The following is a 20,503-nucleotide window of genomic DNA, read 5'->3' as shown; positions in this document are numbered from 1 at the left end:
AAAAGGCCTTTAAAAGAATTTATTTTACAAAACAGAAGAAAAAACTTTTATGCAAAACTCAGGAGACAAAAGTCAGTGAAATATCCAACAGTTAATACTGAGAAATAATAAAGTGTTGCTGAAGACAGGAAAAATATGTAAAAAGATAATGTGTATGTGCCCTTAATTTTGTAGAATGGATATTTTACATGAGTCTCAATTTCTCTTACTTGACTAAATAGAATTTACTATCTTCTTATAACAATTTAGTCTACACAAGCCTACTTCACAGTCTCAATCTGAATTATAGCCAAATTTCATGAAGTTAATATTTTAAGTCCTCATTAGAAAATTTGAGAGTAGCTGATTTCTTTAGAAATTGCTTTTCAAGATATAAGTTTCTGTAATTCTAGTCTGACTCCTACAAAAAGTATGAATCAGTTTTTTCATTCTAATAAACCACAGATTTTTTTTACCCATAAATACTCAGTCTTTCACATACTTGAATTACTACTAAAATTACATAAAAGATAACTATAAAATAAAAAATAGGAAAATATTAAAGGACTCAAATGGCCTGAGTCTAAAACCCATTCATTCACAGATGATTTTGTATAAGACTCTCATATAGTAAAAATAGTAATCTCATGTTATAACCACCAAAAGCTGTATCTAGTTACAAATATTACAGCAGTGAAATTACAATGAATTAAAATTCCCCCTCAGTAAATAAAAATATTAAGGAAAATATTAATGCCCTGGCCTGGTAGCTCAGTTGATTAGCACACCATCCTGATATGCCAGGGTTGTGGGTTCGATCCCAGGACCGTGGCCCATTGGTTAGGGCACATAATAAGAATCAACCAATGAGTGCATAAATAAGTGGAACAACAAATATTTCTTTCTCTCTCTCTACTCCCCTTCTCTCTTTCCAAAATCAATAAATTAAAAAAAAGTTTTTTAAATACTGAGGGAAAAAATTTAGGTTTACTACAGTTCCATGGAAAATTTAGTCTGATCTAGAAAATGCAAATTAATTCCTAAATTCTTCTAAGTAAATAATAAAACTTTAAAGAGCACAATAAAAGCTAATGCTTGATCATGCTGTTCTAGAATACAAAAACACGCTAAATGTTAAACCATGGTTAGAGGACTTTATCAATGTTTGGAGAAATAAACTTATTTCTCAACACACTTTTGTCAGCAAAATCAAACTAAGATAATTGAAATAATTTAGTTATGACTCAAGACATCTTTTGTTTTTCACAATTAAAAACAAGAGAGGGGGGAGAAATCCTGCAACTCACTTAGTTTTAATGGACCAGCAGCTCTCTCCTTTGCATTCTGGCCCAGAAACCCAGGTGAAAACATCAGTATGCAAATAAGGAAATTTACCAACATGAGAAGTATAAATACTGTCATAACATACATTAAAATCTTACTGGAAAAACCCTAAGATGGAAAAGACAATCAGAAATTGGAGGCGAATGTCTTGTCTTTTGTCATTCACTTACTATTGCTTTTAATTAGACCAGCCTATGTTTCCCCATCTGGAAAGTAAGACTAATGTATTTATACATACCACAGAACTTCATAAGAATGTTCTGAAGATCAATTAAGATAATTAAAGAAAAAATGACGTTTCAAAAGGGAAATGCTAGATTTTCTACTAACCTGTTATACAAAGCAATACTCATTCCAAGTCCTTTTCAAGGCGGGCAGTCTATTTGATCATCTTTTCTGATGTACAAAACCAGTTTTCATCTTTAGGATTCAATTTGCAAAATATTTTTTGTGTTTATACCATACCTCATTCCAAGAAGGATCTGAGGCAAAAAAGCACACGTATGTAGTTTGTTTTTTAATTACATAATCATAGTAAAAAATAAATTGAACTAGGGGAGTTACTCAATGTATCCTCTCCCCTACCAACCTTGCACAACACACAACCTACATGAAACAGATTAAATATAAAAATTTTTGAATTCCTTATCTGGAGTTAGAGTTCAAAATTTGCTATAAATCTAATACTATTGGACTCATCTGAGAAAATAAATTCACCTAAATGTTCTATCCTGCTGTCCAAAAATTAATAGTGACCTTACCTTGTATGGATCAAGTAAAAAGTCACTGAACTTGCTCGGTAGGGAATATTTCTTCACCAGCTCATCTTCTACCACCCAAGGTGCATTTTCACCAGTTCCAGCCCGTAAGGCATTATGCCGTATAAAATATCGAAGTATCTCCTTATTTGGTGGGCGTTCTGTACGGATCAAGCTGTCTGCTGGCACATTACTGATGATCTAGGTTAACAAATATAAATATCCCATCACAGGTGTAAAAAAGCAATTAATCAATGAGAACAAAAATTTGTGCTCTCTTCAGAAAAATCGTAATTCCATCTATAAAACATAGGTATAAAATAGATAAAAAGAGAAGGAATAATTTTCACAGAGTGTTAATTAATTAATCCCTAGGCAAGTTTTCAATATGTATCAAAGCCCTAAAAATGTGTATACTCACTGAACCAACAATTTCTCTTATTAAAAATTTAGAAATAAATGGATGGTCATCATTAACTGCTCATTAAAAACAAAAAAGGGGGGGAAACTAAAAAGGTACATTAATAACGGGTTCACTTTTTAAATTAAAATACATCCATGTATTGAAGACACTGAAATAGAGGACAGGCTGACAGCGACCAGAGGGGAGAGAAGAGGGAATTTCAGGGAAGAATGGGAAGGGTTTACAGGAACAAATTTAAAGAACACATGGACAAAAACTAGGGGGAGGGTGGTAATGGGTGGGAAGTGGGGAGGATTGGTTGGGTGGGCTAGAATGGGAGTAAAAGGAGAAAACTGTACTTGAACAATGATTAAAATTAAGATAATTGACCACAGCTGAACTCATCAAGATAGTAAAGAAAGGTTTTTATAAATTTGCAGGAAAAAAAAGTACATCCATATATTGGATACCATGCAGCCATGGGGAAAAAAAAAACATTTTTCAATCAGGACAAACATCAGAATCATCTGGGGTGCGATTAAAATGCATATACCTGGGCCTCACTACAAACTTACTGAATAAGAGAAATCTCTGGCAGCGGAACCTGGGATTCCACATTTTCATTTTCTTCTGTTTTTACTTTTATTATTGATTTTATGCAAAATATACTCCCAGGCCATAAGTTTTGTTTTTTGTTGTTGGTTTTTTGTTGTGTTTTTTTCCATTTACTCCTGGGATATCTTTTTCTTCTGTGAAACCTCCTCTTCTGGCTTAGAAATAATCTGTTCCTTTTCAGTAAGGATCATCTCAATGTGGTAGGAACAACTCACATGGAGGTTAAACTACCTATGACCTCTATAAGCTGTGTCACGTCTGGGGAAATCTGTTCACATGGATATGCTCAATAACCAGAGAACCTACATCTAAACCCTACGTTCAGCATTACTCTCTGCATGTTTTAAGCATGTGGAACAAAAATTCAGCACTTTTGGGGCTACTGACCCTGTGTCCAGCCTCACTGTTGGGCCTGGGCAAATCTATTAACTCCACCGTAGTAAGGACAGAATGGCACACATTGCTTCTTTAAAGTGACATCCTTCAGATACTTAGTGGCTTTTCAGATATGCATACCCTTGATGGCCTAGGCAGTTTTATGAGTGTTCTTAAAGTGAACATGAAGATCTGAACCTCTTAATTTCCATGATTTTTGTGAGTTTTTCTGGGTCAAGTGAATACCAAACCATTTCAAAGGTAACCCCTGGCTGCTTTTGGGAAGAATTCCATTTTTCATAAACTCCCATGATAACTATCATATATGCCACATCCCGAGAATATTATTTTGGAAGAACATGTAATTATATTACAGATACCCAGTAGACAGAAAATGAAAAATAGCAAGCTATGAAATAGTATATATAGACTTTTCCTACTTTTAAAAGTCAGTGAAAAGCTAGCTGCCATTAACCACCATATTCATCAATTATCATCTGAGTATGGAATGAGAGATATCTTTTTTCTTATTTGTACTTTCTATCTTCCTATGAACAGTATTTATTACATTTTACACTCAATTTACACTCAACAATAAAACAAATAAAAATTAGGAAAGTGGTTCAGACTCCCTAGCAATGTTTCAACTAGCTACCTTGCCGAATGGGAGGGAAGAAACTTAGTAAATAATTGTACTTATGATCTAATTTTAAAATATAAAAAAAATCCTAATAATCCAAGTATGTATTCAGATCACTAACTATAAAACAGAGTCAAAATGGAATAAGATTTGTCAACATCCTGAGGTAGAAAAACAATACCCTAAAGAGGCAAAAGATCTGGGTTATAATCCTTCCCAATCTCATTTACTAAATTAGGAACTTCAATAGAATTATTAAATTTCTCAGGCCTTAGCCCTTTCTTCCATAAAAGAGTTAAACAGCCCTGGCTGATGTGGCTCAGTGGACTGGGTGCCAGCATGTGAACCAAAGGCTCGCTGGTTCAAGTCCTAGTCCAGGTACATGCCTGGGTAGCAGACCATGTCCCCAGTGGGGTCACAGGAGAGGCAACCACACATTGATGTTTCTCTCCTTCTCTCTCTCCCTCCCTTTCCCTCTAAAAATAAATAAATAAAATAATATGAAACATGAACACCTTAGAATCAATAAAACACAGCACTCAATTATTTTAAGGGTATTACTACTTTAGGTTATTAATTCCACAGATTCCTTGTAAAAACACTGATTATTGTTGACTCAGTTTCTGAATTTAATTACACTACAAATTGTTCTTTTAACTAGGAAGAGCTACTACCTTGGAAAGTCTGTAACTGCTGGAAATAGATTCTTTTTTTTTTTTTTCACACTGTTCTAGGATAGAATGGACCACCTCAGTAGTTTCTGAGGCCAATACATTTCTATCACCACAATTACTTTAGCAAACCTGGTTCCCTTCACTTCTGCAACATCATGCAAGGTTATTTTTAAAACTAAGTTTGAGGCTCAAAAGCAAATTACTCTTAACCCTAATAATTCCTATTAAAAGGAAAAAGTGTGTAATCTCCTAGTAAATAAAATACAATCTAAAGGCTGGAAAACACTAAGAATTTTTGTATTGTAAAAACACATTCATTTACATTTTTCTTTAGCACACTTTTCTCTGACAAAACTAACCCTATGATATTTTCTTAAATAGCATCTACTACATGAAAGAGGATTAATATAAAGTGCCAACTAACCTTATCCTCATTTTGTAGTTTCACATCATACTTGTGAGGCAGAAATTTTGGAGGAGCCCATCTCCTTTCGCCTTTTTTTAACGAAGTAGGTAGTTTTCGTGGAGATCTACGTGCTCTGTCATCTAGTCAAATCAATAGAAAATTAGTGAAAGACATTCTTTTAATTCCATCCATTCATTCATTAATAATTAATTTTACTGAACACCTACTCTGCACCAGGCACTGACTGATGGGGCGCCAAGATGAATCATAAAATTCTTAACTAACTGAAGTCTATGGATAGAGTCAATCATAATTATAATAAAATGTGGAAATTCTATTATAGGCATGGATACAGAAAAATAATATGGAAGAGCAGCAATGTCTAACTTAGGGAGAGAGGCAGAAAATGCCTACAAAAAAAATGACTTGGCCTGGCCAGCATAGCTCAGTTGGTTGGATCATTATCCTACAGACTGAAAGGTTGCAGGTTCAATTCCCAGTCAGGGCACATGCCTCCATGGGGGTTCAGTCCCTAGTAGGGGTATGTATGGGACAACCAGTAATTGTTTCTCTCTCACATCAATGTTTCTCTCCCCCACTCTCTCTTCCCTACTCTTTCAAATCAATATCCTCAGGTGAGGATGAAAATAAAAATATGACTTGTTCAGAGACTGCAAGTAATGAGGTATGGGTGAATATAATCTAGAGTACAGTAAAAAAAATCAAATTAGGAGCCCTGGCTAGTGTGGCTCAATGGACTGAGGACCGGCCTGTGAACCAGTCAGTTGCAGGTTTGACTCCTGGTCAGAGCACATGCCTGGGTTGCCAGCCAGGTCCCCAGTATGGGGCGTGGGGGAGGCAACCACACACTGATATTTCTCTCCCTTTCCCTCTCTCTAAAAATTAAGATCTTTAAAAATAAATAAAATTAATTAATTAAATTAAAGAGGTAAGTACAGGGGTAAATATAAAGAACCTTGTATACCATTTAAAGAGATCAGAATTTGTTTTGTGGGCACTATGGAAACAAGATTTTGGTCTAACTAAATAGGAAGCCCCCATGTGACAGGGACCTGAGGTACAGAATATAGATAAAAGGAAGTATCTTAAAACCACCACAACTGGCCTGCAATGCGAACAGAAACAGAGATTACAATTTGCTCCTCCTACTCTGACCTAGCTACTTGAGTACCTAGGTCTCTGAACACAGATTTCTAACAAGAGGAAATGACTTCCCAGGGGTCTTAATTGTATAGGGTGATTTAAATCTTGACTCACTTTGTGGATAATTTTAGTTGTTTTCTGAATCATAAAAATGCATGTCTATCTAGCCACAAAACTGAATTACAAATTTAACTGCTAGAGAACCTAAAAGATTTGTGTATAATAAAATAGTCACACAGGAAAGCTAGCATCATACATACTAATATTTTCTCTCCTTCCTTCATCCTCTTTTACAATCGCCTCCTTCTTCTGATGCTCCTGAGCAATTTGGCTAGAATTCTCTTTGTCACTTGAAGGAGAATCACAAGCACCATCAGATTTCTTTTCAGGGGCCTCTTCATCTACTTTCTCCAAAGGATGAATCTTCACAATTCTCACCTTGAGCATTTTTTCCTTTCCAACCTACAAATACAGCAGTGAGATTCAGAGATAATAAATAAGAATTAGAGACCTAAAGATAATGTTTAGAATATATTATCCTAGGTATTGCACACCACTTAAAAATTCAATGAAACTCTGAAGTACCAAGTACAGTGATTTTTCAAATTTTATTTCTCAGACTTCTAGGTTTAAAATGACATCTTTTATTCCCCATGCATTCATTTCTTTATTCTTTTTCTATAATAGCTAGGTACTTCTTTTTATGATTTTTCAATTACAGTTGACATTCAATATTGTATTAGTCTCAGGTGTATGGCATAGTGATTAGACATTACAAAGCGATCCCCTGATAAGTTCAGTACCCACATGACATCATAATAGGTATGACAATATTATTGCCTATATTTCCTATACTTTACTTTATATCCCTGTGATTATTCTGTGAAACTGCCAACTCGTATTTCTTAATCCCTTTACCTTTTTCACCCAGTAAAATATGACATCTTAAAAAATAAAATGCACACAATCTAGTTTATAATTCATGTATCAATGTACTTAAACCCAAGGGCAATCACTGCACAAACCACAAATATGTGTAATTACTGTCTAAGAATTTCCATTTTATAAAAAATCAACTATACATATGGATATACAGCTATTCCAGAACCACCTACTGAAAAGACTATGTTTTCTTAACTTACTTACCTTTCCACCTCTATCAAAATTCAAAACAATTTCACACTTTTTTTTTTACTTTAGAGAGAGGGAGGAAGAGAGAGACAGAAAGAGAAAAGAAACAATCTGTTGTTCTTCTAATTTATGCATTCATTGGTTGATTCTTATATGTGCCCTGACTGGGGATTGAACCCACAAGCCTGGAGTATCAGACCAACATTCTACACAATTGAGCTACCTGGCCAGAGCCCACACTGTCATAATATGTTAAAATTTACAGACTCAAAATCAGACCATTATTAGCCCTCTAACTTGGTTGTTCTTCTGCAAAGTTGTTTTGGCTACATTTTTTGTTTTTCCAAATGAATTTTACAATCAACCTGGCAATTCCTACAAAAAAAAAAAAAAAAAAAAGCTACTGGGATTTTATTGCAATTATGTTGAATCTATACACCAATTTTAGAAAAACTGACATGTTAACAATATTAAGTTTTCTGCCCTAGTTGGTATAGCTCAGTGGATTGAGTGCCTGCTTGCAAACCAAAGGGTTGCCAGTTGGACTCCCAGTGAAGGCACAAGCCTGGGTTGCGGGTCAGGTCCCCAGTAGGAGGTGCTCAAGAGGCAACCATACATTGATGTTTATTGCTCTCTTTTTCCCCTCTTCCCTCTTTCTAAAGATAAATAAAATCTGTAAAAAAAAATAGTAAGTTTTCTGATGCATAAACAAGAACTACTTCTCCATCATTTAAGTTCTTTCTCTAGGCGATGTTTAATAATTTTGATATGTACAGGTCACATATATCTTTTGTCAGGTTTACTCCTACAGTACTTCTTTTTTTAATCCTTGCCAGAGGACATTTTTTCATTACTTTTACAGCAAGAGGAAAGGAGAAAGAGAAAGATCAATGCAAGAGAGAAGCATCAGTTGGTGACCTCCCATATGTGCCTGGACAGGGGATCAAATCTGCAACCTGGGCATGTGCCCTGACCAGGAATTAAACCCACAACCTTCTGGTTACAGGATGACACTCCAATCAACTGAGTCACACTAGCCAAGGTGTATCACATTTTTTTAAAAGATTTTATTTATTTATTTTTAGACAGAGGGGAAGAGTGGGAGAAAGAGAAAGAAACATCAATGTTTGGTTGCCTCTCATGTGCCCCCCTACTGGAGACCTGGCCCACAACCCAGGCATGTGCCCTACACTGGGAATCAAACCAGTGACCCTTTGGTTCACAGGCCAGCACTCAATCCACTGAGCCACACCAGCCGAGGCATGTGTTTCATATTTTTGATGTTAAATAGTTCTGATTTTTAAAATTCAACATCAAGTTGTTTGTTGCTAACACATAGAAATAAATACAAATTGGTCTTTGTGTGCTATCTTGTATCCTGCCACTTTGCTTAATTCACTGATTAGTTCTAGTAGCTTTTAAGGTAGATTCCATGAGATTTGCTACATAGACAATCATGTCTGGAATAAAGACGATTTTACTTATGCTGTTCTTTTCCAATTTGGGTTACATTTATTTCTTTTTCTAGACATACTACACTGGCTAGAACCTCCAATACGACGTTACATAGAGTAGGAAAGCACACATTCAGTATTTTACCATTAGGTATGATGCTAATTCTAGGTAACTCTGTAAATATCCTGTCAGGTTAAAGAAGTTACTTTCTATTTTTGTAGTTTTAATAGAAATTGATGTCGGCCCTGCCTGGTGTGGCTCAGTGGATTGCGTGCCAGCCTGTGAACTAAAAGGTTGCCAGTTGGATTCCCAATAAGGGCACATGCCTGGATTGCAGACCAAGTCCCACAAGAGGGACACGTGAGAGGTGGCCACACACTGATGTTTCTCTCTCTCCCTCCCCCCTCTCTAAAAATAAGTAAATAAAATCTAAAAAAAAAAAGGAATTAACGTCAAATTTTGTCAAATGCTTTTTGCTTGTAAAATTAAGACGATCATATGGTTTTCTTGTTTAGCAAAAATAATTACAAATTTAAAACAAGTGTGCATTCCTAGAATAAACCCTATTTAGTCCTAATATATTATCCTTTTAATACATTGTTAAATTTCATTTGCTAAATTTTTATTACTTTTTCTATATCTATGTTCATGAGGGATTTTTCTGTGAACATAAATTTTGTTATCCTTAGACTATAGTTTTTCCTTGTAATGTGTTTATGTGGTTCATGCTGATCTAATCTCATAAAATGAGTACAAAAGAATTCCCTCATCTTCTGTTTTCTGAAAAAGTTTGTGTAGAATTGGTATTCTTTCTTTCTTAAATGTTTGGTAGAATTCACCAGTGAAGACACCTGGGCCTACAGTTATCGTTGTAGGACAAATTTAACTACAAATTCAATTTAATAGATATAGGGATATTAGGGTTTCTACTTCTTCTTGAGAAGGTTTTGGTTATTCTTATCTTTCAAAGAATTTGTCCATTTCATTTGCTGTCATTAAATTTATTGTCATAAAACTATTCATACTATTCACTTATTATCCTACAAATATGTGTAGACTATGTAGTGATATCACCTAATTCTTCATATTGGTTCACTTGTGTCTTCTCTTTTTTCTCTGAGTTTACCCAGAGGTTTATCAATTTTCTTAATTTTCAAATTGCCACCTCTTAGTTTCATTGATTTTTCTTAGTTTTCCTGTTTTCTTTTTTATTGATTTCTACTGTGATATTTATTAATTCATTTCTTCTTCTGTTTCCTTGGGATTTAATTTGCTCTTCTTTTTCTTAGGTTTTTTTTTCTTTTAATTTCTAAATTTATTCTTTTATTTAAGTACAGTTAGTTTCCAATCCTATATTGGTTATATTAGTTTCAAATGGATAATACAGTGATCATCCCACCAGTTCCAGCAATCATCTGTCACCATGCAAAATCATTACAATATTATCAACTATATTTCCCCTTGCCCCCTTCACCGACTCCCCCTACTCACCCTCCTCTCTAGCAACCATCCCTTTGGCCTCTGTTTCCATGAGTCTGTTTTTGTTGTGTTCATTTGTTCGTTTTGTATTGCTTTTAGATACCACATATAAGTAAAACTACATAGTATTTGTCTTTCATAAGTATATGACTTATTTGTAATACCCTCTAAATCCATCCATATTGTCACTTTTTTCTTAGTTCTTAAGATAGAAGTCAAAGTCAATGATTCGGGCCTTACTTTATTTTCCAACAGAGTGTTTCATGCTATGCATTTCTCTTAAGCACTACTGTAAGCAAGATCTAGCAAATTATGGTATGTTTTCATTTTCAGCCCTGACAGTGTGGCTCAGTTGGTTGGGTGTCGTTTTCTGTTCAAAACATTTTCTAATTTTCTTTTTGCTTTCTTCTTTAATCTATGAGTAAGTTAAAAATGTGTTCCTTAGTTTCCAATTATTTGCAGTTCCCAGGATACCTGTTATTGATGTCTAAATTTAATTCTATTTTGGTCAGAGTATATACTTAGTATGACTCAAGCCCTTTTAAATTCATTGACTTTTTTTAAAAAAGATTGTATTTATTTATTTTTAGAGAGGGAAGGGAAGGAGATAGAGAGAAGAAACTTCAATGTGTGGTTGCTGGGGGGCTGTGGCCGCAGCCCAGGTATGTGCCCTGACTGGGATTCAAACCTGCAACGCTTTGGTTCGTAGCCCAAGCTCAATCCACTGAGCTACGCCAGCCAGGGCAATTCACTGACATTTTTTAAAACATTCTTTAAAAGATTTTATTTATTTTTAGAGAGAGGGCAAGGAGAGAGAAAGAGAGGGACAGAAACATCAATGTGCAATGGGTTACATCTCACACACCCCCCAACTGGGGACCTGGCCTGCAACCCAGGCATGTGCCCTGCCCAGGAATTAAAACAGTGACCTTTCGGTTCACAAGCCAGTGCTCAATCCACTGAGCCACACCAGCCAGGGCAATTTATTGACATTTTTAATGACCTAAAATATGGTGTACCTTGATAAATAATGCACTTAAGAGGAAACATGTATTCTGCAGTTATTAAATGGAATGTTTTATAAATGACAATTAGGTCAAGTTGGTTGATAACATTATTCAACTTTTCTGTATTCTTGCTGACTTCCTGTCTACTTTTTTTATCAGTTATAGAGAAGGAAGAGTGTTGAAATTTCTAACTATAATTGTGACTTGTCTATTTCTTATATTTCTATCCATTTTTCTTTCACATATTTTGAAGCTCTTATTAGTAAATGCATAACCATTAAGGACTGCTCTATCCTCTTAATAAACTGACCCCTTTGTCATTATGAAATGCTTCTTTATCCACGGTAGTATTCTTTGCCCTGAAACCTACTTTATATGATACTTATATAGCAACTCAAGATTTATTTTGACAAATTTTAGGAAAGTATCTCTTCCACCATCCATTTACTATTATTCTGTTTGTACCTTTCTGATAGGTTTTCTTTTTTATCTGATCTGACAATCCCTACCTTTTAACAAAAATGTTTAAATGTAGTTATAGATATGATTAAGTGTATTTGCTTTCTATCAGCATCATCAGACCTTAAAACTTAGGCTTTTCTAGACACTGTTAAAAGAATGCCAATACAATCCCTAGACTGGGAGAAAAAGCAAAAGCATGTATCTATATATAAGAATTTATGTCCAGAATATATAAAGAACTCTCCAAACTCAAACACAAGAAAACAATCCAATTTAAAGATGGACAAAGATTTGAACAGACACTTCACCAAAGAAACTATCAATAGAAGTATCGCAAAAAGCACATAAGATGCTCAACATTATTAGTTATTAAAAGGGTAAACACTCGAGAAAAAAATTTTTTAGTCAAGGGTATATACACATTCAATTGTACTCAGTAATGACAAAGTGTTTATTACAATCATAGTGAATGAGCAGCTCCACACTGCTGTAAAAACTTGGCATTATTTTTACTATTTATTTACAAATCTGATATGTATAAATTGATCTCACTAGTTTTAATTTTCTAGATTATTAAGGATTATTTCTAGATTATTATGTTGTCTAAACATCTTTTCACGTTTATGACCTCCCTAATCTCTTTCTCCCCCCTTCCTCAAACTTTTCTTCTTCCACCTTGCATGTGAGAATACTTTCCATTTGCACTCCAAATCTGCCTCTACTCTCCTCTGCCTTACCCTGTGCTTAAACAGGCTAACCTTTATGGACTATGTATCAAAGGGCTCCCTTGCCCTGTAGAGTTCAGCCTGTAAGAGTCAGCAAAAAGTCAGATAGATGGTAGAAAAAAAGTGACAATGGGATTTATTCCTTTGACTGTCTCAATACCAAAAAACTCTTCAACTACATTACTCTCTTCCAGTTCTAGTATCCTTTCCCTCCCCTTGTTTCCTTAGGGTTTAGTAGTAGTAAAGTCCCTCCACTGATGATAGCCATGGAGTACATAACCTTTCCTTTTAGTTTTCCTTGACCTAGAAAAGAGTATTGTCTACAGTCCCTTTATTAAACTTAATTCACGCCCTGGCTGGGGTGGCTCAGTGTAATGAATGCCAGCCTACAAACCAAAGGGTTGCTAGTTCCTTTCCCAGTCAGGGCACATACCTGGATTGTGGGCTAGGTCCCTGGTGGGGGGCATGCGAGAGGCAACCACACATTAATGGTTCTCTCCCTCTCTCCTTCCTGTCCCCTCTGTCTAAAAATAAATAAATAAAATCTTTAAAAAAAATAAACTCAGTTCAATCACACAAAGAAAAAAGTCTGAATCCTTGTCCCACCACTTACTGGCTATTGCTGGGCTACCTAAGCCATTCCCTCTCTTGCAAGCCTGTCTCATTCATTTTGAGGCTTTAAAAAAGGGCACTATCAACTTGCTTAGTCCCCTTGCAGTCAAGGATGTCAATGTGAGCCATGATGTAGCCAATAACATGTAAAGATAAACAAGGGTGGGGACACATATGCTTCTGGTAAAAACTTTCCCATAATGCTTTGATAATCATTTCCTGAGTACAGCTACAGTTTCACAACCAAGAGGCAACAATGCTAAAGACAAAATCCAACACTATTAAGAACAGAGAAGAAAAGCAGAGAGACACTAAATATCTAGGTCCTTCACAAAATTATTGAGCCTGTGTACCAAATTTGGAATTGCCTTCCTCTAAAGCTTTTCATGTGAGATTATCAAGTGTCTTCATTGCTTGAACTGATGCTACTCAAAATGTTGTCTCCAGAATGTTAGCATCACCACTCCTTGGAGTTGGTAGAACTGCCAATCTTCAGAACCTACCCTAAATCTTCTGAACTAAACTCTCAGGGGATAGGGTCCAAGAATGTATATTCGAAAGTTCTCCAAATGTTTTTTTTAAGGGGGAATGATAGAGGATTGATAGACCAGGCTGATAAGAATTTCTGTCCCTTTTCAGCCCTGGCTGGCGTAGCTCAGTGGATGGAGCGCGGGCTGGGAACCAAAGTGTCCCAGGTTCGATTCCCAGCCAGGGTACATGCCTGGGTTGCAGGCCATAACCCCCAGCAACCGCACATTGATGTTTCTCTCTCTCTCTCTCTCTCTCTCTCTCTCTCTCTCTCCCCCTCCCTTCCCTCTCTAAAAATAAATAAATAAAAAATCTTTAAAAAAAAAAAAAAAGAATTTCTGTCCCTTTTCCAAAGCTGAGGGTTAACTGGACCCACAAGATGGCACCTGACATGAGGCTTTATCATCTCCTTGCCTGAAGTCGTGGTCATATATTCGAACCTTTTGGACAAGGAATCATTCAAGGTCAATTAGCTGCTCCCTGTTGAGTTGAACCAGCTGTAACTTCCCAAGGAAGGCAGAATGGCCAGGTTGATGGGTTTTTAAGAAAAGCATCCTTATTTACGTATATCTCTCTTGATTTGTTTTTCTCTATCCTCATCTCTGTGTGTGTGCGTGTTTTCTTTTCTCTTTGTCTCTTGTTTTCATTTGGTGGGCTCATTATTTGACTGTATCCATGCCCATGTGAATATGTCTATTTATGTGAGATTGTTTGTCAACCTATCATAATAACAAACTTGTGAATAAAACTCTTATCCAAAATAGGAATATAGTACCCACCCTATTTCTTTTTTAAACTCATTTGCTTTACATGCTCCTTTTTAAAAGTTTCCATCTCCCCCACCCTCCACCCTTTGGCAATCATCAGCTTGATGTCTGTATCAATGGGTCTGTTTCTGTGTTGTTGGTTAACTTATTTTGTCTTTTTCTAAGATTCTATATATGAGATCATACAGAATTTGTCTTTCTCTGACTTATTTCATTTAGCATAATAGCCTCTAGGTTCATCTAGGTAGTTGCAAATAGCAATATTTCATTTATTGCTGAATAATATTCTACTGTATATATTTACCACATCATCTTTACCCATTCATCTTTACCCTACTCTAGGTTGTTTCCCTATCATGGCTATTACTGGTAATGCTGCCTTTTTAGTTTGATGTAGCCCCGATTGTTTATTTTTTTCTTCTATTTCCCTCATTTGAGAAAACATATCTGAAAAGATACTGCAAAGACTCACGCCAAAGACTTTACTGCCTATGTTTTCATCTAGGAGTTTTATGGATTCAGGTCTAACATTCAAGTCTCTAATCCATTTTGAGTTTATTTTTGTATATGGTATAAGAAAGTGGTCCAATTTCATTTTTTTCCATGTATCTGTCAAGTTTTGCCAATACCACTTATTGGAGAAATTGTCTTTATCCCACTGTGTATCCTGGCCTCCTCTGTCGTAGATTCATTGACTGTGTAAATGAGGATTTATTTCTGGGCTCTCTATTCCATCTCATTGATTTACATATGTTTTTATGCCAGTACCATACTATTTTGATTATACTACAAAATTATAGCTTTATATATAGTTTGATTTCATCAGGGTGCATGATACCTCCCACTTTGTTTTATTCTAACATTTCTTTAGCTATTTGGAGTCTCTTATGGTTCCATATATATTTTAGGATTAGTTGTTCTGATTCCAAGAAGAATGACACTGGTATTTTAGTAAGGATTACACTGAATCTGTATATTACTTTAGATAATAAGGACATTTTAACAATGTTAATCCTTCCAATCCATGAGCAAGGTATATTCTTCCATTTATTTGTATCTTCTTAACTTCTTTTGCCAATGTCATAGTTTTCAGGATACAAGTCTTTCACTGTTTTGGTTAAATTTCTTCCTAGCATTTTATACTTTCTGATGTAATTGTAAGTGACATTTTTCTTAATTTCTTCTTGCCCTGGCTGGTGTGGCTCAATATATTGAGTGTTGGCCTGCAAACGGAAAGGTCACCAGTTCGATTCCCAGTCAGGGCACATGCCTGGGGTGTGGGTCAGGTCCCTGGTTGGGGGCGTGCAAGAGGCAACAGATGGATGTTTCTCTCTCACCCATCGATGTTTCTCTCCCTTTCTCCTTCCCTTCCCCTCTCTAAAAGTAAATAAAATCTAAAAAATTTTTTTCCTCTGATTGTTCATTATTGCTGTGTAGAAATGTAAAGTTTTCTATAGACTGATTCTGTATCATGAAACTTTACTGAAATCCTTAATTCTAATAGTTCTCTGATGGAATCTTTAGGGTTTTCTATACATAGTATCATGTCATCTGAAAGTAATGAGAGTTTTACTTTTTCCTTTCTAATCTAGATGAATTTTACTTCTTTGTCTTGTTTGACTGCTATGTCTAGGATTTCTACTTCTGCACTGACTATAAGTGATAAAACTGGGCATCCTTGCCTTGTTCCTGATTTTAGAGGGAAAACTTTCAGCTTTTCACCATTGAGTATGATAGCTATGGATTTGCCACATACAGCCTTTTTTATGTTGAGATGTTCCTTCTATAACCACTTTGTTGAGTTTTTACCATGAAAGTGTTGAATTCCGTCAAATGCTTTCTCCTACTAAGATCATTATGGTTTTTAACCTTTATTTTGTTGTGATGTATTACAATGATTGATTGGTTAATGTTGAACCATCTTTGCATCCCTGGGAAGAATCCCAATTGGTCATGATGTATATTCCTTTTAATATATTGTCGAGTCCAGTTTGCTAATATTTTGTTCAAATTTTTTGCATATATATTCATCAAGTATATTTGCCTGTAATTTTCTTTTTTGTATAATGTCTTTATCTGGTTTTGGTATCAGGGTAATGATGGCTTCATAAAATGATGGCTTCCTCTTCAGTTTTTTAAAACAGTTTAAGGATAATTGGTTTTATTTAGGCTGAAGTTTGAAAAGTACTGACCACTGTCAGATATTTCATTACATTCAGCTAAAATCACCCATAATTTATATAACAAATGTAAACAATCTATTTAAATATCTGAGCCAGTTTACAACCCCAACATGTCTATGCAGACTCTGCAGGATATTATATAAAACAACTAGCCCAGCATTCTAAACTTGGCCCCTTATGCTGATATTAAGTAGAGAAGACTTCATATAACACAAGTTTATACACACAGAAATGCATTCTGTAATCTACATCAGAAGCTCCAATCTTGACATATGGTGAGTCAAATCACATTAAAAAAAAAAAGAAAGAAAAAAAAAAAAGACACTTACCTCAAAGTCACACTCTTCTCCCACAGCGTATTTGGTCATGATCTCCAACCAAGCAGTATCTACTAACTTCTCTAAGGAGGCTGTGTTATGGTGAACCATTTCTAGAACAAGTTTCTCATACCAGGCAGGAAACTCTTCCTTCAAACTAAACAAATACATTATTAATTACCGAAAAAATGCAGAAAAACCTACTGAGTTTTAATTCAGGTCCATTCGAATGGTTCTTTAGCAAATATATGCAAGGCACTAGGTGAATACAAAGATTAAAAACTACATGATACACAGGAAAAAGAAGGAACTTAAAACTAGCTTAGTCAACCCTGGCTGGTGTGGCACAGTGGAATGAGTGCTGACCTGTGAACTAAAGAGTCACCAGTTCAATTCCCAGTTTAGGGCACATGCCTGGGTTGCAGGCGGGTCCCCAGTGGGGGGCTCGCAAAAGGCAACCACGCACTGATATTTCTCTCCCTTTCCCCCTGCCTTCTCCTCTCTAAAAATAAATAAAATCTTTTAAAAAATAGCTTTGTCAGACTGACCTATCCAGGTTAATTTTCTCATCTATACAGTGAAAATAATAGGTACATCATTAGTAAGGTTGGTCATTTTCCCAGTAGTTTGTTTTGCAGTAGACTTCCCTTTGTAGGCACAAATTATTTTATTCATTGCCTTTTCCCATTTTTTCAGTTAGGACACCATAACGATTGTTATTTATATTATATCTGAATCAATAACATGTTTTCATATGCATTTGTTTATTTAGTTCTCCTAATACCTCACGAGATTTCTAGAATTTTCATTTTATAAATAAGGAAAATAAATCAGGAAGAGTTAACATGTTAGAACCATGACTTGAACTCCAAAGCCCTTGCAAAGTAAAACCATGATGTACTACTTTTCACTTAATAACCTAACAAAAAAGAATTTTAATTATCGTACCCAATATGGGCAAATAAATAGAATAAAGTAACACTCATACACTGCTGATAGCCTATGTTTCAACTCTTTCGGAAAGCAATTTGACAACAATTATCAAAACCATTACATCATGTGCACACAAATATATTTATTTCTGGATTCTTGATGGTAGCAGAAAATAGGAAGCAAACTTAATGGATAGTAGTTAGATTCCAATTCTAACCAGTTTAGTATCTGGGTTTTTTTTTTTTATTTAATCTTTATTGTATTTTTTTCCCATTACTGTTTAGTTGCCTTATACCCCCCCCTTCCCCCAAAGAGTTTAATATCTGCGCTGTGGGCAAAGGGGAGGAAGAGGCATGAGAACATTCAGGCAAATGCAAGTATTAGTTTATTTTCATATTCCAATATTCTCAGTCACTCTCTCCTATTCATAACTACAAATGTTGCACCAACTGACTGCTAGACTTAAAATCTCTTATAATACTCCCTTACAATTATTTAACCCACCTTTATCTGCTATTCCCCAATCACAACCAGTAAGATTCTAGTCTCCCTGCCTTCGCCTACCTTATTCTCTCCCTGCTGTCCTGCCTCTCAGCTTAATCATCCTTCCCAGATGTCCTCGGACTTCCTCAATTTCATGAGACCCTTTCTGGCCCCTATAACTCCACTCTCTTGCCATTAAGTCTCCCAGTCACTTGACTTAAAACTTCACTGGCTGTGGTTATTTCTGAGAAGTAAAGTTGGACAAGGATGTTCAGATTCTGTTACTAACTGTATTACTCACATTCTCATAATAAGTATGCATTCCTTTTATAATAAGAAAAAAGTTTTCTATTTTAAATAAGTTGTAAAACCTGTAACTAATTTTTCAGTAACTATTCCCACCACCCACTATATTCTATGAGCTATCAAATCACATAAAACATTCCCCAATTGTGTTCTTCAGAACTTCCCTCTGATGTTACCAGTTCTAAGGTTAAGTCTGAAATCCACAAGATTAAATCAAGCTAAAGTTTCTGTACTACAGGCCTTCTAAAAACTATCTTATACACTAATGTGTATTAAGAACAAAGTATGCAGCGGTTTTCCAAAGTTACAGCCAAAAACGACCCTTCTTTCAGGAAGAATTAGAGAAACCACCTCATTCTTTCTATTCTCAATAATATCATGATACAATCCTGGCTAGCCTACATAGACTTCATACCTGTCTCTTCCTCCTCTAACTCATCCTACAAACTGCTTCTGGATTAATCTTCTTAAAGCCCAACCTCAATCATCCAAACTGTCATTTGTACTTCTGTTCAAAATTATTGCTGTCCTCACATTATTCACTGAATTAAATACAAATGTCCCATCTTGCTTCTATAATTTGGCACAAACTATCCTTCCAATGTCACCATCTTCAAAAAGTCCCACAAAGTTTTCCCTAACAACTCCAAGTTAGTCTCTTTTTTGTCCCAAAAACACATGCAAAGAAAGTAGTATTCTCTATCTGCAAAAAGCAAATAGTACTTATGTAGTGCAGAGGATTGTGCCTAGGCACTGTAACCAATTCAACAAAAAGTAAAATATGACAGCTGCCCTCAAGAAGTTTAGAGGGCTACTATAGGAGGCAACAACCCATGGGCCAAATCCAGCCTGTTATCAGTTTTTGTAAATAAAATTTTATTGTAACAGTCATTCTCATTCATTTATGTATTATCTGTGGCTGTTTTCACTGAATAACCTCAGAATTCAATAGCTGAAACAAAGACCATATGGCCCACAAACCCTAAAACATCTACTACCTGTCATTTTACAGAAAAGGGTGGCCGACCCCTGGTCTAGTACACTAAAAAGTACATAAACATAAATAACACTAATCTAAAACAGAATGAAGTGACCCAAAAAAAGAAGATATAGGCACCAGGTTAACAAGCTTGACTAATTATTAGTTTGTGCTGTAGCCATAACTAGAACCAAAACCTCAACTAAACCCGGTGTTATTATACAAGCAGAAGAGCAGAATTATATGCTCTCTGCTTATCTGCTATCAAGACAAGTTAATGAGAAGTCCACAGAAAAAGAGTCTATTCCAAATTCCCAAAAGAGTAATTTATCATCCATATTTTCTACTTATCTTTTGCACGTTTCTACTGCCCAAATTCCAAGTGTTTTCTTTGAGATAACACCTAGACAAGCAGGCACTGTGAATATAGACAGTATTTTTTAAGACTCCTCATTCAACAACCCCACTTAGATAAATGATCTTGGAACTCTGTATTTATTTTTGGTAACTGCTGTAAATACTATCAAATTCCAAATGACCACAAAATTAGGAAAAACTTTCCACTTATTCACACCCCCACGTTACTTCTAGATCATATTCATTTCTGTTGCTTAGAACCACATTTTCAAAATATTTACAAGATAAAGGTATAGAACAAGAACACTCAAAAGCCTGGTAAATACCTACATAAGTATACACACAACTACATATTCCACTCTTTATTACTAGCAAAATTCCACTAGGCAAGGGCACTTAAACAACAATACAGTATACTAAT

General features: G+C 35.4%; 1 protein-coding gene and 1 non-coding gene across 3 annotated transcripts in view; both read right to left on the bottom strand.

Annotated features, from left to right (window-relative positions):
• Positions 1 to 20,503, bottom strand: part of BAZ1B (bromodomain adjacent to zinc finger domain 1B) — a 75,612-nt gene that overhangs the window by 42,152 nt on the left and 12,957 nt on the right. For both annotated transcript variants that reach the window (XM_045819414.1, XM_045819416.1), the window contains exons 3-6: positions 17,037 to 17,181; positions 6,619 to 6,820; positions 5,213 to 5,334; positions 2,085 to 2,282 (exon numbers count right to left, since the gene is read on the bottom strand). In XM_045819414.1, the coding sequence (XP_045675370.1) occupies positions 2,085 to 2,282; positions 5,213 to 5,334; positions 6,619 to 6,820; positions 17,037 to 17,181 (667 nt within the window). The remainder of the gene's footprint in view (positions 1 to 2,084; positions 2,283 to 5,212; positions 5,335 to 6,618; positions 6,821 to 17,036; positions 17,182 to 20,503) is intronic.
• Positions 4,838 to 4,975, bottom strand: LOC123806534. The gene has a single exon (XR_006783503.1). It is a non-coding gene; the product is annotated as a small nucleolar RNA SNORA66 (small nucleolar RNA).

The sequence above is a fragment of the Phyllostomus hastatus genome, unplaced genomic scaffold (assembly GCF_019186645.2).
Source record: "Phyllostomus hastatus isolate PE091 unplaced genomic scaffold, TTU_PhHast_1.1 phas_scaffold_385, whole genome shotgun sequence".
Classification (NCBI taxonomy): Eukaryota; Metazoa; Chordata; class Mammalia; order Chiroptera; family Phyllostomidae; genus Phyllostomus; species Phyllostomus hastatus.
Note: the sequence above shows the minus strand (reverse complement) of the source record. Positions and strands in the feature narration are given on the sequence as shown.